Raw genomic sequence first — 12,821 nt, forward strand, 5'->3', positions numbered from 1 at the left:
TTATAAAATACTTAAATAGCTAGTTATTATTATAGTATTTATAATATAATTAAATTAAAACTTAAATATTTACTTTTATTTATATTTTTAATTAGTAATTAATTTACTTATTTACTAACTTAACTACTTTACTAATATAAATTATAAAACTATTTTAAAGTTTATCCCTTAGGAATAGCTAACTTATAGTACTTATAGGACTTAGTTTATTATATAAAATTTAAAATCCTTTAGTTAAATTAAGCTTTGTGAAAATATATATTAAATAATTTAAGGACTAAATATAAGGTATTGAGATCTATAAGCTATACCTACAGTTAATTCTTAGCTATTTTTTTAAACTAACTAAGGTATATTATATATATCTACCCTATATTGCCTCTGTTAGTATACCCAGTACGTAACCGCAACTTTATTACCCTATAACAAAATACTTACAACAATAATAATATATAAAGCAATAAAGTATATACAGAAATATTTTTACCCTAGGATAGTTATTAATATATATATTTAATTCTTAATTTATAGAAGTATATTATTTTTTTGGGTTGTATTATAGCCTATAATTAGTATTTTACTTATATTTGCAAGTTATATAAAAGTATTAGGTAAGATACGCGGTACTTATGCAATAGGCAACATAATGCATAAGCAAAAGTACCCTTGATTTCTTATTATCTAATTAGCTAAAACCACAAATAGATACCTGCAATATACCTTAGCTGCTTTAAAGGGATAATTTAGCAAGTGGCTATCTTTATATTAGAATTATATTATTATAGGGGTTATTTATAATCAAGAGCATTTGTAAAGCTGCACAGCAGTCAAATTTCCCCCGCATATTCTACAGAGCCGGCAGAATTATACACGTGGACGTACGCCACTTCCCCGGACCAGAAATTGGGGTCGGGCCGGGTTGGCGGCGCTTTAGTTTGGTTTTTCGTGTCTATATCGGAGCACGGAGGCGCATGGAAACACGGAAAAGACAAATCCGTGGTTTACTTCGTGCTAGCGTGGCCAGAAGGTGGACGCTGGCTTGTTACCCTAGTAGACATGTAGTATGGAGAAACACCCGGTGATGGCGGCACGGCCTGGAGAGGAGCCGATTAGTCGTCGTAGAGCAAAGCCTTATGTTGCAGATTCATCTCCTTTATAGAGCGAGATCATGCTTTCGTCTTCACGAGTCTCCTGTCAGCCTCCTCGCAGCATCGCATTGGGCTAATCAAGAAAGAATCGCAGCAGCATCTCTTTGACTTTAGTTATTCGTTCCTGTCAGTCATGGAGGTCACAGAGGAAACCAAAACTACCACAGCGTACGAGTATGAGGACCGCAAGGCGTCAGATGTGCCTGGCGCAGACGCTGGATTTGCCATTGAGGCGACTCTGCAAGAGGCGCACGCGGTTCCGGATCCATGGGCCTGGGGTCACGTCCAGCTGTACCTCGTGTGCGCCATTGTCTACTTATGCTCTACCATGAACGGTGAGTCCTGTTACCCATGAAATTAGGAGGCAAAAGTCTCGACAAAAAAGACAGAAAGACTAACAGGCTGTGCGAAGGTTATGATGGCTCCCTCATGGGCTCAATTAACATTATGCCCGAGTACCAGGACTACTACCATCTTGGACCGAATGGCTCAGCGGGCACGGGCCTTGTGTTCTCAATCTTCAATATTGGCCAGATGATCGGTGCCCTGTTCACCTGGTGCAACGATTGGCGCGGCCGGAAGTTCATGGTCATCTTCGGGTGCGTTGGCGTTGTGGCCTGCGCCATCTTTACGGCAACCGCTCCAAGTCTAGGCAGCTTCATCGGCGCCCGATTCCTCCTCAGCTTCTTTTCAACCTTGGCTAGCTCGGCAGCGCCGCTGTTGCTCGTAGAGGTGGCTCCGCCGCTGCTACGTGGTTCCGTCGCAGGAGGATACAACACCTTGTACTATATGGGCAGCATCATCGCCACCTTTAGTAAGTTACTACCTTAATCAGGGAAGTAAGCTCAAATATGATTTTGCTAATCTTAGAAAAAAGCCATATACGGTTGCAACCTCCATCTCGACGGCAACATCAAGTGGCGCCTGTCCCTGTGGCTTCAGGCCGTCTGCCCTGGCCTCGTCGTCCTCGGCGCCTGGTTCATCCCGGAAAGCCCACGATGGCTCATCGCAAAGGGCCGTCACGAAGAAGCACGCGCATTCATAGTCAAGCATCATGCCAACGGTGACCCCAACCACCCTATCGTCGCTGTAGAGATGCGTGAGATCGAGGAGTCCCTGAGCAGAGGTGGCATCCGTGCAGCCCGCGACTATTTTAACATCATGGCGCTATTCAAGTCACGCTCGAGGCGATACCGGATGCTGCTCGTAATTTCGTGGTCCTGGTTCATGCAGTTCTCTGGAAACAACGTCGCCAGCTACTACCTCCCCACGATGATCAAGGCTGTGGGCATTACTTCTGTCCCAATGGCCCAGCTCCTCAATGGAATCTACGCCGTGACGGGATGGATTGCGGCGAGCATCGGAGCGCGCTGGCACGATGTGGTTGGACGACGAAAGATGTTCCTTTTCTCGACGGGAGGCATGGTTGTCTGCCTCGCCATCATCACAGGCGCAACCGCTAGGTACCAAATCGCCCACGATGTCCACGCTAGCTCTGCAATGATCGCCTTCATCTTCATTTTCGGCGTCGTGTTTGCCGTGGGGTATACTCCCATGCAGCCTGTGTATTCCCCTGAGATCTTAGCAAGTATGGAACCATTATTTGTCTACTTCACGTCGTCTTACTCTTAGCAAAGTCTTCATGATCACTGGCTAACAATGACATGTATCTAGATGACATGAGAGCCAACGGCGTTATGGTTTCCTCCATTACCTCCGGCTGTGCCGGATTTGTAAACACCTTTGCCGCCCCTCTTGCAATGCAGAACATCACATACTGGTTGTAAGTTGCCGTTATTTTACTCCAGCTTAGGAGTTCACCATACCTTCTACTTGACCATGGCGCGCAGCGGCTAATTCTGGCAGTTACGCATTCTTTGTCTTCTGGGATATCTTTGAGTTTATCTTTATCTATTTCTTCTTTGTTGAGACTAAGGGTCGCACGCTTGAGGAGCTGGATGCCGTGTTTGACTCCTCCAGCCCTCGCAAGGCGAGCACGAAGCAAATCGTTCCCCACGATGCATCTGGCGACTCCAACTCAGTATAGCTTAAAATTAGCAGCTAAGGGCCGGCTCGGAAATAGTGTGGAGGGGTTTCAGCTGCTTCTTAATCTTTACAGATATATAGCTATAGGTGTTAGGTGTAAACATAACGCTTATAGTTCATGAGTTGTAGCTAAACCGAACTTTTACTTGTCTCTTTATTCATTCATGGAAATGATTTCGTTCGCAGTCTTGGTGTGAGATTTGTAAATTTTCAACCTTTTCCTCCCCTTCTATAGTAGACACAAGGGAGTCGTAGATTGCATTAAAGCGTTATATGATACATTAAAGCGTTACATAGTGTTCTGCCCCCAGAACGGGTCAAGCATGTCGAAAGAGTCAATGTTCATCGAGCCACCCATCGCAGCGTCTTGTTCATAGCCCAGAAACCCAAAGTTAAGCCCAAAGTTAAAATCCAGCCCCTGCTGCATCGGTATGCTGCCAAACATAGCAGTCCTCTGTGCCATATCTCCGCCCACTGCTCTCGTCATATTACCATCGTCAAGTAGTTGTTCGGGATTGCCATTGTTGCTGGTGGCAGATATGGCGTCAGGGCCACCGGACATGAAAGAAGTGCTGCGAGCAGGATCATTCTCGTCTGTTACGTTCACCTTGGTGCCTTCTGTAGCTGCTTCGAAGATGCGGCCTATCAAGGCGCAGCTGCGATTGGCAGTCAAAGACCAGGGCTTCATGGCTTCAAGGAGGCTTAAGACGATGGGAATTGCGCGACGACAGGGCTCCAGGACTGCCTCGTTTGGCATGTTTCTCGGGTTCCACAGGAGGATCAGTAGAGGAACCATCGAGGCCTGATGCAGATACCAGGCAGCCTTCCATCCAGCTATTCGACTGGGTGTCCACTCCCGTTCGATATCTTCCACTGTCGCAATCGCAAGCGCCAGACACATCTTTACCGCCGCCGCATCATCAGGGTCACAATCTTCCCAGTCGCTGCATCCGCTGTTCGCAAGGAAGAGAAGCACCGGCCGGTGCAGTAGCATGCGCAGATCCTGATAACGCCACTTCATGAGGCTCTGCGTGAAGCGCCACGGCGCCTCATCGCCCACAGCGCCCTGATAGCTCGCATTGTCTCTGCTAGCCTTCTGGGGGTTTCTGGTCCGTGATGGTGGCCACGATTGCGACAGGTGCCAAGCAGCGAGCTGGCTGTCGATGTCTTGCCGCAGGGCCGTGGTTATGATGGGCGATACGGCGAATGCGTCCTGAACTCTCGTAGCAATCTTGGCAAACTTGACGCTTTCGGCAAGCTGTCGCAGAAGCTCGGCATCGCTGGTCTTGTCTGTTTCATCCTCTGTTGATTCAGCAACAACTACTCTCCGTCCATCATCGCCGACTTCATTATGAACGTAAGAGCCATTCTCGGCCTCTCTCCCGTCAGGGATTTTTATGTTCGTCGCCAACTCCCAGCGTCCAAACGACGGGCGCCCGGTCAGCATGGTGGCCCACGTATCTACGCAGAAAAGAGTCCACCATGTGCGACGACGCGTCTCCAGGGCCTTTTGCAAGGCTGCCGGAATAGAAGACGGTGGAGGGGCCGTCAGGATTTCCTTGTGTAGTCCCAGGGCGCCGGCCATGCGGATCGCAGCTCCAAGTACACCATACGCCATGTTAGGACGATTCACGTAGTGAAGATACTCCCCGCCCATCAGCGCCAAAGTCTGCACTGTCTCGATGTGGGAGCTGCCGAGGGCAGTTAGGGGCAGCAAAGACACGGCCCTCTCGTAGTAGGCGGCGTGTTCGGCCTCCTGGTCGTCCGACCTTGCTGCGGCGACACTGCCGAGAGCGAGGACCATGTTCGCCAACGCTTGCCAGGGCTCGTCTTCCCGGCTCTTCGCACCGGCGAACTCGGCTCGGAAGATCGGCTCGTCCAGCATGGGCATGTACACGTGGAACGTCCGAAAATAGGCGTCGACCAGCGCCTGGCCCCGACGCGACCAGACCACTCGCGTGGAGAACGCTGGCTTAGGAAGCTGTTGCTGTGACAGTACCCGCGTCTGGGATGGGCGACGCGGCCGCACAGAGTCCGACGTCGAGCTATACCGTCTATCACTGTTGGTCGCATCGCTTTCATCTCGCACCGGTAGGTACACCAGAGGTCTTCGGGGGAGACTTGGCGCAGAATCAGAGGCCAATTCCTGTCTTAGTGATGGGCGCAGCTTCAACATGACAAGTAGAGCGGCTCGAATAGACGATATCCCCAAGTAAGATACCTGGCGGTCCAGAGCAAAGGAGAGCGCGTTGACATCGTCAGCCTCTGCCGGCACATGCTCCTGCTCCCGTTCGCGCCGCTCCTCGTCCCATTCTGCGTCAGGCGTCGGAACCGGTTCCAGGATTGTCAAGCCGCCATCGTTAGATCGCAACGAAGCTGTTGTGCTTGCTGCGGCCAAGGAGCCTGGTTGCGAGGGCGTAGCAGACATTGGTGAGCGAGCTGCCCTAGCCTTTGGCTTAGGAGACTCACCGCTCATTGGAGACGTGTAGATATCATTTAGAGGTGATGGGTTTTGCACCGCTTCCGGCTGCACGCCGTTGTGCGCCGCTGCCGCACTGCATTGGTCCAGGCGAAGCAGAGCGATGAGATCCTCTCTCGACAGCGGGAGCAGTTCCTGCACGTCGTGTATTGGAAACAGTCGCCGAAGTATGGAATGGCAGTCAGCCAAAGAGCTGGAGGCGTCTTCAAGGGCTCTCTTGGAGGGCATGACGCGTGGCCGAGGCGTGATGTAGTAACATCGTCTTCGGCGTGCCCTCGAAGACGCCGAGGATGAGAGGCATGGCCCGCAGGGATAATTACCATCGCATCGGCTACAGACAGGTAAAGAGATTGAGCCACCGTCAGCATCTGGGATCGTAGCAAACATGGAGCAGGTAAAGACAATATATGCATAAATGGGAAAAATGAACATGAAAAGATCACTCACACCTTGCGCCTCTTGCACTCTGTGCAGGCGGTGGGAATGTGACTCCTCTTGGGCGCGTGTCTGTTTTCTGGCTGGACATCGCTGGTGATAGCAAAGGCGTCGTTACTCGGCTCGAAGATCTGGAACATGTGAAATGCACCGGGTCTTGGTGGAGAGCCCGCCATTGTGACGAGCTGTCATGCCTTGGCCGGGGATGTTTGACCGAGTCGGTGACAGGCCAAGGTAGGTGAGTTGCGAGGACTGATGAACAGCGAAATCGGAGAATACGACGCTGCAGTCAATCGCAAACATGGACGCTAGGCTAGGGTTACTCTCGATGAAATGATGACGGCCTAGCTCCAGCGTAGGCCTGCTGTTTGCAGTGGCCGGCGAAGCTGTGAGGGGAGTATTGTTAAAAGTAGAGTGTGGGAATGCGAGGTTGAAGCCAATACCCCGTACAAGTAATTACAAGGTTAAAAAACCTCCGAGTCACTGGGCCGCATCAATCACCATCGCTGCTAGCCACAGACAATAATAGTCCGAGGTTGGTTAACACGTTGATGAGTATCGTACTTGAATCCACGACAAGAAATATTACTTTAGATATAGATCTATTAATTCTGTATAAAGCACAAATTGTGCCACCGGCCGCTCATCTTTTTCTAGCAGCCAGCTTTGCCCACGGGGTGATAGCTCCTAGTGAGAACCAGGCTGGGCAAACCAGCTGCTTTTACCGGTTAGGGTTGAAGCGAGACCTACGCCAGCGACCAAGGAAAACATGGGTCTGGGGTCATTTGAAACCTCTTCTCAGAGTCCAGAACTAAGCGTCAAGAGGGGCATCACCCCCGCAGAGGCCAGCCAGACAGGATAGAGCAAAACAACAACCGAAAACGACCTGTATGGCCGACTGTGCTTGGGTCTGCTATATCATTACTCGCTTGAATCTGTTCCAGAATATGTAGAAGATCCATGTATGTAGGAGCAGGCAGCATTGCTCTTAGATTGGCTCCCTCTCTTCCCCGGATTCGATTGTTACATGCGGCGGTTTTTTCCCCAGGGATGTGGGACGGGTGGCTTCTCCAAACTTTGGCCTCATGGGGCGAGGCTAGAGCAGAGTTCAAATTCCAGTCTACGCCGCATGTGGACGTAGCACACGCTCGCGAAGTTATTTAGTTCCTTTAGAGCGACTGCACCGATGCTTCAATTGTGATGTGCACGAAGCACTTTTGACATTTTAACTCTTGTAGAGCTGTAAACACTATGGGGTATACATGTAGTACGGGGGATTAGTTGTCCCTTGCTGTAACCATTGCCTGAGAACTATACATTGACTAAACTATTTTAGAACTTTTAACGATTTTAGGAATCTCAACGATTCTATTACTTAATTGTGTAAAGATTGGTAGATCTAGGCCAATTAAAAAGCTAGGGTTTAGCTCTCTAGGCATTGACGTGAAACAGGCTAGGTACCAAGATCGAATGGGTATGTACAGGTAGATACAGATACATAACTGCGAGGATCCTTATAGCTCAAAGTTCTCTTCCAACTCCCAGTCATACAGAAAGCGAGACTGGACGGGTCTGCCCTTGAGACCCTGAACCTGGACTTGCACCGTCTCCCCGGGCACCAGATCCAAGAAGTTGTCCTCGAACACGGCATCTTCACCTTCTTCCGTCATGGGTACTGACAGCATGACTCCCTTTACTGGCGCAGACGTACTGACAAGCAATTTGTCGCCAGTTCCATCTTCACCAGACTCATAAGAGATTTTGACGGCCAGGTCTCGTGCGAGCTGGACCAGTCGAAGCGGCTCAGGCCAGGAGACCCAGCGCGCTAGAACAGTTCCTTGCCCATCTTCCAGATATGCTGCGAAGACGGTCTGATCTGGGTTGGGGATGTCGATATTGCCTATCTCTGTTGTCTGGTTCGGCAGCAGCTCCAACTTGTGACCATCTTTGAGGTTGCCGCTGCTATTGGGGAGCTCTACAGGGGATCCGGTGACAATGTCAAACATGCGTAGCTTCAGCGTGGCATTGAGCGCCTCCAAGGAGCCATTGACGGCCCAAACATCCGCTGAAGCCTTCTCCGGCAGGTATCCCGTCGTGATATATGGCGGCTTCTTCGTCACCGTCCGCTCCATTCCCACGACAATCTTGGCCAGCGCCCTCTTGGTGATGTAGTACGCTGGTTTGCGGTGCATATCCACGTCCACCAGCGCCCAGCTTGAGCCTGGCCAGATGTCGTTGAGCTGCCACACTAGGACACCCGCGCAGTTCTCCTCCTCCGGGCCCCTAAACTCCCGTCGCCAGCAGTTGTACGCGTATTTCATCGCCTCGGCCTGCATGTACTGCGTGCAGTACACGAAGTCGCGCAGCGGGTTCATCCGGAACCTGAAGTTCTCGCCCATGTACATGGGATACCGCCTCCCGTGACCAGGTCCCTTGTCGTGAATGTCAAAGATGCGAGATAGGGAGTGTCTCTCGGAGGGGGAGGTGATGGCGCGATGAAGCGTGCGCAGCGAAGGGCAAGACTCGAATCCGAACTCGCTGATGAAGCGAGACGTGTAGTCCTTGTAGTCTTGGTAAGGAGAGAGCTTACCATGCCAGACTAAACAAACAGTGGTCAGTATTCCAAGGCAAATGCCACATGCGTACGGGGAAACATACCGTCCCAAATATGCGTGTCACCCACTGTCGTATCGTTGGAAAAGGATCCCCCGTAGGGGCTGCTTCTCCAGTATGGCACATCGCCACCCAGCCTCTCCACGAGACTAGGGAGAAGCCTTTCATAGATCTCACGAGCAGGAAAATTGGTCTCGTGCCATGGACCTACTTCGTCCTTCATGTCGAGCTCCCAGCCGAATCTCTCCGCCAGCATGTAGTCCTCATTATTGCCCGCCCACAGAGCGAGAGAGGCATGATGGCCAACACGTCTAAGCTGCTGTTCAGCTTCCATCCTCACATTGTCCATGAAATCCTGAGACGCTGGATAGTTGCCGCACGCAAATAAGAAGTCCTGCCACACGAGCAGCCCTAGTCTGTCGCAGATATCGTAGAAATCGTCCGACTCCACGATGCCGCCGCCCCAGACCCGGATCATGCTCTGGTTGCCGTCCTTTGCAAGCTGCAACCAATCCTCATACCGCTGGCGAGTCGTCCTGGGAAGCATGAAATCGTTGGGAATCCAGCAGGAACCGCCAGCAAACAAGCGGATATTGTTGACCTCGAAGACAAACGAAGTGCCCTCCGCATGTTTAAGGCTATGCTGAAGCAGTCGCAGTCGGCGGATACCAATGCTTTGAGACCTGCTGTCGTAGTCTGGTATCTTGACAGTGACTTGATACAGCGGCTGTGCGCCGTATTGATGCGGATACCAGAGCTGCGGGCTCTCCACGACGAGACTGATATTGAATTTCCCTTCCAAAATATCAAGAGAGCTTGTTTGTACCACAGACCCGGTGGGGTCCTGAATCTCGACAATAGCTTTTTGATTTTGAGCGCAGTTCTCAGCACTTCCTTCAATTGTGAGTATTGCCCTCTTCAGATCCGAGTCCGTTTCTTGTCGAACCAAGAAATCATCGATTCTCTGCTCAAATGTCTCGAGATAGATTGGCTTCCATGGCCCACACGTATTCACAGCTGGACCCCAGTCCCAGCCCTGGAATCAAATCAGCTATACGTTGCCCTTGGCAGTGGAGAGTTTCAAAAATGCTCTTACCCAGTGATACTGTGCTTTTCGCAGGAACAGCCTCTCTGGCCCACCAAAGTGAACGTCCGTATCGTTGCCTTTATAGCCAATGCGAGCCTTCTCTCGGCGTGCAAACTCAGGAGCGTTGGAGAATCGCAATTCCAGCGAGCTTGGCCCCAGCACTCCCTTCAGTAGCTTCGTTACGTCCACTCGATGCTGCACATGCATGTTATGGCTTTTGAGAATACATGTATCGTTCAAGAACACATCGACAACGGTGTCTAAGCCTTCAAAGACCAACACAGCTCGCGTCTGGGGCCTCTGAAATTCCGGCTGCGGCACCTGCGAGGTACGGTAGGTCCAGTCCGCATCGTTAACCCATAGACAATCCAGCTCATGATCATCAATGTAAGGATCAGAAATGAGTTGATGATGTAAGAGGTCGATGTGCGCCACTGTAGGAAATTGGGCCACGGGCAAAAAGGAGGAGGCCGCAGAGTCGTTCAGCGAGCTGCGCTGCTTGAACTCCCAACCTTCATTGATTGCCGTCTTCGTGAGCTGCATCTCTTTTCTTCTTCTTCTTTTTGGCTTGTGATGTCGTTGTCCAGAAAAATCTTAGCTCTATTCTGGAGCTACAGATCTGGCTCATGCTCGTATGTATAACCAGCTGGCCTGGTGGTGGTGTCCAGTCGTTAGTCAATACGCTATACCTTATTATGGCACGGATTACACATTTCCGTGTCTTGGATCACCGCCGCGTCTGCAGATGGAAGGCGCCATTGCTATTTCCGTTCGCCAACCCCACGGTAAATTAGCCCCATAGTCTGCAAGTATGCAGGTGTTTGGAGAGAGCAGTGAGGGGTTTGAGAGGGTTCGTTTTTGCTCACTCTGGAAGGCATGGGCATCCTGCCATGGCACTAAGCAGTGGCGTCCATTATGAACTAGTATCGTAAGCCTACCAGACCCCGCGCCAGATGCCTCGGCTTTGGAACAAGAAAATAGAAGCTGATATTGAGCCCTACTGTGCCGAGATTCGGTCGTATTGATTAGAACAGATAGAAGGAAATGGGCTGGAGCTAGCCTGCGAGCTTGTCCCTGAATATGGAACATTAAGGAAGTGGACTAACAACGCTGTGAGTCTTTGGTACAGCTATGTTCTCTTCACTTGAAGGCATCGTCATATTTACGGAAAGTCTTCCGCAGCCCAAGGTGGCCTTGCGTTAAAAAACCCTCTATTAGCGAATCTCTGTTTAGAGCCTGGGCTATTGCTGTGGAGAAGATTGCAATGCATTTGAAATATTTTGTATAATGTTCGTGCTAAACTCTTGGTGCTATGTTTTTATTGCTGATTTTTAGAGTTCTGGTAATTACAAAGGATGACCTTTGTTGACGATTCTGAGCTTTATGCAAGTGCTATGCCTACACGATCCACAATGCTGTTTTAGGCTGGAAGTAATGAATGGTACGCTTGGCATCTTTCTTAATTCGTTACTATCTTCCAATAGGAAAAAAGATCCAATTGCTATTTACAACATCCTGCAGACCGCTAAAGATCTCGGTTAAATCAAAAACATTTTCTTGAGGCCTGGCAAAGTTCATCAATTGTCGAAGCATTAACTCATCGACCAGCAAGAGCTCGCAACCTTCCTCGTCGACGTTTCACGTCAATGCTTATTCAACTCCAGGCCAACTTGCTTAGGTGGCCGGGCCGGAGTGGTGGCAGACGCCGCTCACGCAAGTGTAGTCAGCGTTGCAAGGCTGAGAGGCGCTGCAGTCCCATCCGCCACAACCCCAGCTACAGCTTCCGCAGACGCCTCCGCTGCAAGTGTAGGCTGACTGACAGGGGCTCGAGGAGCTGCAGCTCCATCCCTCGCATCTAATTTCGTGTTAGCTATACCGTCTTTGCAAAAAGGAAAAGGAAAATATTACCCCCAAGTGCAAGTGTCAGCAGGGTAGCTGCTACCAGTACCGCTGCCACCGCCGCCGGAGCTGGTGGCGCCATGGAGAAGAATCTGCTGTGTCTCTGCCAGGTTGCCGCTCTCGATGATACGAAAGTCGCATTCCTTGGAGTACTCAAACCAAGACGCAGCAATATAGTTGGGATAACCACTTGGGGGGTTCATGATGGCGGACAGCCAGTCATCAGCACCGCTGCTGCCGCAGTAACCTGTCTCTCCGATGGCGAATGGAATGTTGTAGGCGGCAGAATAGGTGTTGTAAAAGGATTGGTAGCAGCTTCCAAAGGTGCTCGACGAGATGGAACCGCTAGGGTAGCAGTCTACGCCGACCAAGTCCACATACTCCGCACCAGGCCAGTACTGAGCAACGGAGCCCACGTTGTTTCCGACATTGTTGGGCGACCACCACATCTTGATCTTGTCGTTGCCTGCCACAGCCGCTGCCATGAGTTTCCAAGCGTTGACGAACTGGGCCGCCGTGCCCGAGTAAGTGCCAACAGACAGGTAGTAGTTCATCTCGTGCCCGAAACGCAGCCAAACCTCTACACCTTGGCTAGTGAACTGCTCCAGGACGGAAGCGATCTGCGATGCCGTGGAGGACGTGAAACTTCCCAGAGGCAGGGTAGGCATTACGGCTGGCTGAAACACAGCACCGGAACTCACAACGTCACTCATGACTGCCTTCAATTGGGATCCGTCGTAGCTGCTGGAGGAGACCTGCGAGTACCAGCCGTATCCGCAGATTTTGGCACCCAGGGCACTGTTTAGCTGAGCCATGGAGTATTGCGGGGATTGGCCGGGCTCTCCATCACTGGGAAGTGCGCCAAAGGCAATGTTGTTGACATAGACGCAATTGGTTGGGAGCCCATCCGCTAGACACAAGAACGTCAGCAAAGAATGGGTGAAAGTCAAAATTTGACCAGCAGCTAATTTATAGACTCAAGAATGCGTGCTCAATGCTCGAGGAAATTCGGGTGTTATCTTACCTCTTTTTAACACGACGGGATTCCCGCAGGCGAGCCCGACCAAAAGTGGTGCGAGAGAAATCAACTTCATTTTATTGAAGAGATTTGTCC

At 50.6% G+C, this 12,821-nt stretch overlaps 4 protein-coding genes across 4 annotated transcripts; 1 reads left to right on the forward strand and 3 right to left on the reverse strand.

Annotated features, from left to right (window-relative positions):
• Positions 1-1,281: 1,281 nt before the first annotated feature.
• Positions 1,282-2,935, forward strand: V8C40DRAFT_284880 (general substrate transporter; the record flags this gene model as incomplete). The annotated part of the gene is made up of 4 exons (XM_083222240.1): positions 1,282-1,483; positions 1,561-1,962; positions 2,026-2,736; positions 2,823-2,935. 4 exons carry the CDS (start codon positions 1,282-1,284, stop codon positions 2,933-2,935), a joined length of 1,428 nt encoding a protein of 475 aa, XP_083066986.1.
• A 449-nt stretch (positions 2,936-3,384) lies between these two features.
• Positions 3,385-6,688, reverse strand: V8C40DRAFT_155592 (Zn(II)2Cys6 transcription factor). Its single transcript, XM_083211368.1, has 2 exons — positions 6,121-6,688; positions 3,385-6,004 (listed from the first exon to the last, which is right to left on the reverse strand). The coding sequence occupies exons 1-2, from the start codon at positions 6,282-6,284 to the stop codon at positions 3,484-3,486; spliced, it is 2,685 nt and encodes an 894-aa protein (XP_083066987.1). The 5' UTR covers positions 6,285-6,688; the 3' UTR covers positions 3,385-3,483.
• Positions 6,689-7,380: 692 nt separating this feature from the next.
• On the reverse strand, positions 7,381-10,418 carry V8C40DRAFT_259545 (glycoside hydrolase superfamily). The gene is made up of 3 exons (XM_083218993.1): positions 9,818-10,418; positions 8,767-9,757; positions 7,381-8,707 (listed from the first exon to the last, which is right to left on the reverse strand). The coding sequence occupies exons 1-3, from the start codon at positions 10,349-10,351 to the stop codon at positions 7,623-7,625; spliced, it is 2,610 nt and encodes an 869-aa protein (XP_083066988.1). The 5' UTR covers positions 10,352-10,418; the 3' UTR covers positions 7,381-7,622.
• Positions 10,419-11,517: 1,099 nt separating this feature from the next.
• Positions 11,518-12,801, reverse strand: V8C40DRAFT_271612 (glycoside hydrolase family 26 protein; the record flags this gene model as incomplete). The annotated part of the gene is made up of 3 exons (XM_083220284.1): positions 11,518-11,663; positions 11,751-12,617; positions 12,732-12,801. The coding sequence occupies 3 exons, from the start codon at positions 12,799-12,801 to the stop codon at positions 11,518-11,520; spliced, it is 1,083 nt and encodes a 360-aa protein (XP_083066989.1).
• Positions 12,802-12,821: the final 20 nt, after the last annotated feature.

The sequence above is a fragment of the Trichoderma camerunense genome (genome assembly GCF_050948025.1).
Source record: "Trichoderma camerunense strain CBS 138272 chromosome Unknown V8C40scaffold_37, whole genome shotgun sequence".
In the NCBI taxonomy this organism is placed as follows: Eukaryota; Fungi; Ascomycota; class Sordariomycetes; order Hypocreales; family Hypocreaceae; genus Trichoderma; species Trichoderma camerunense.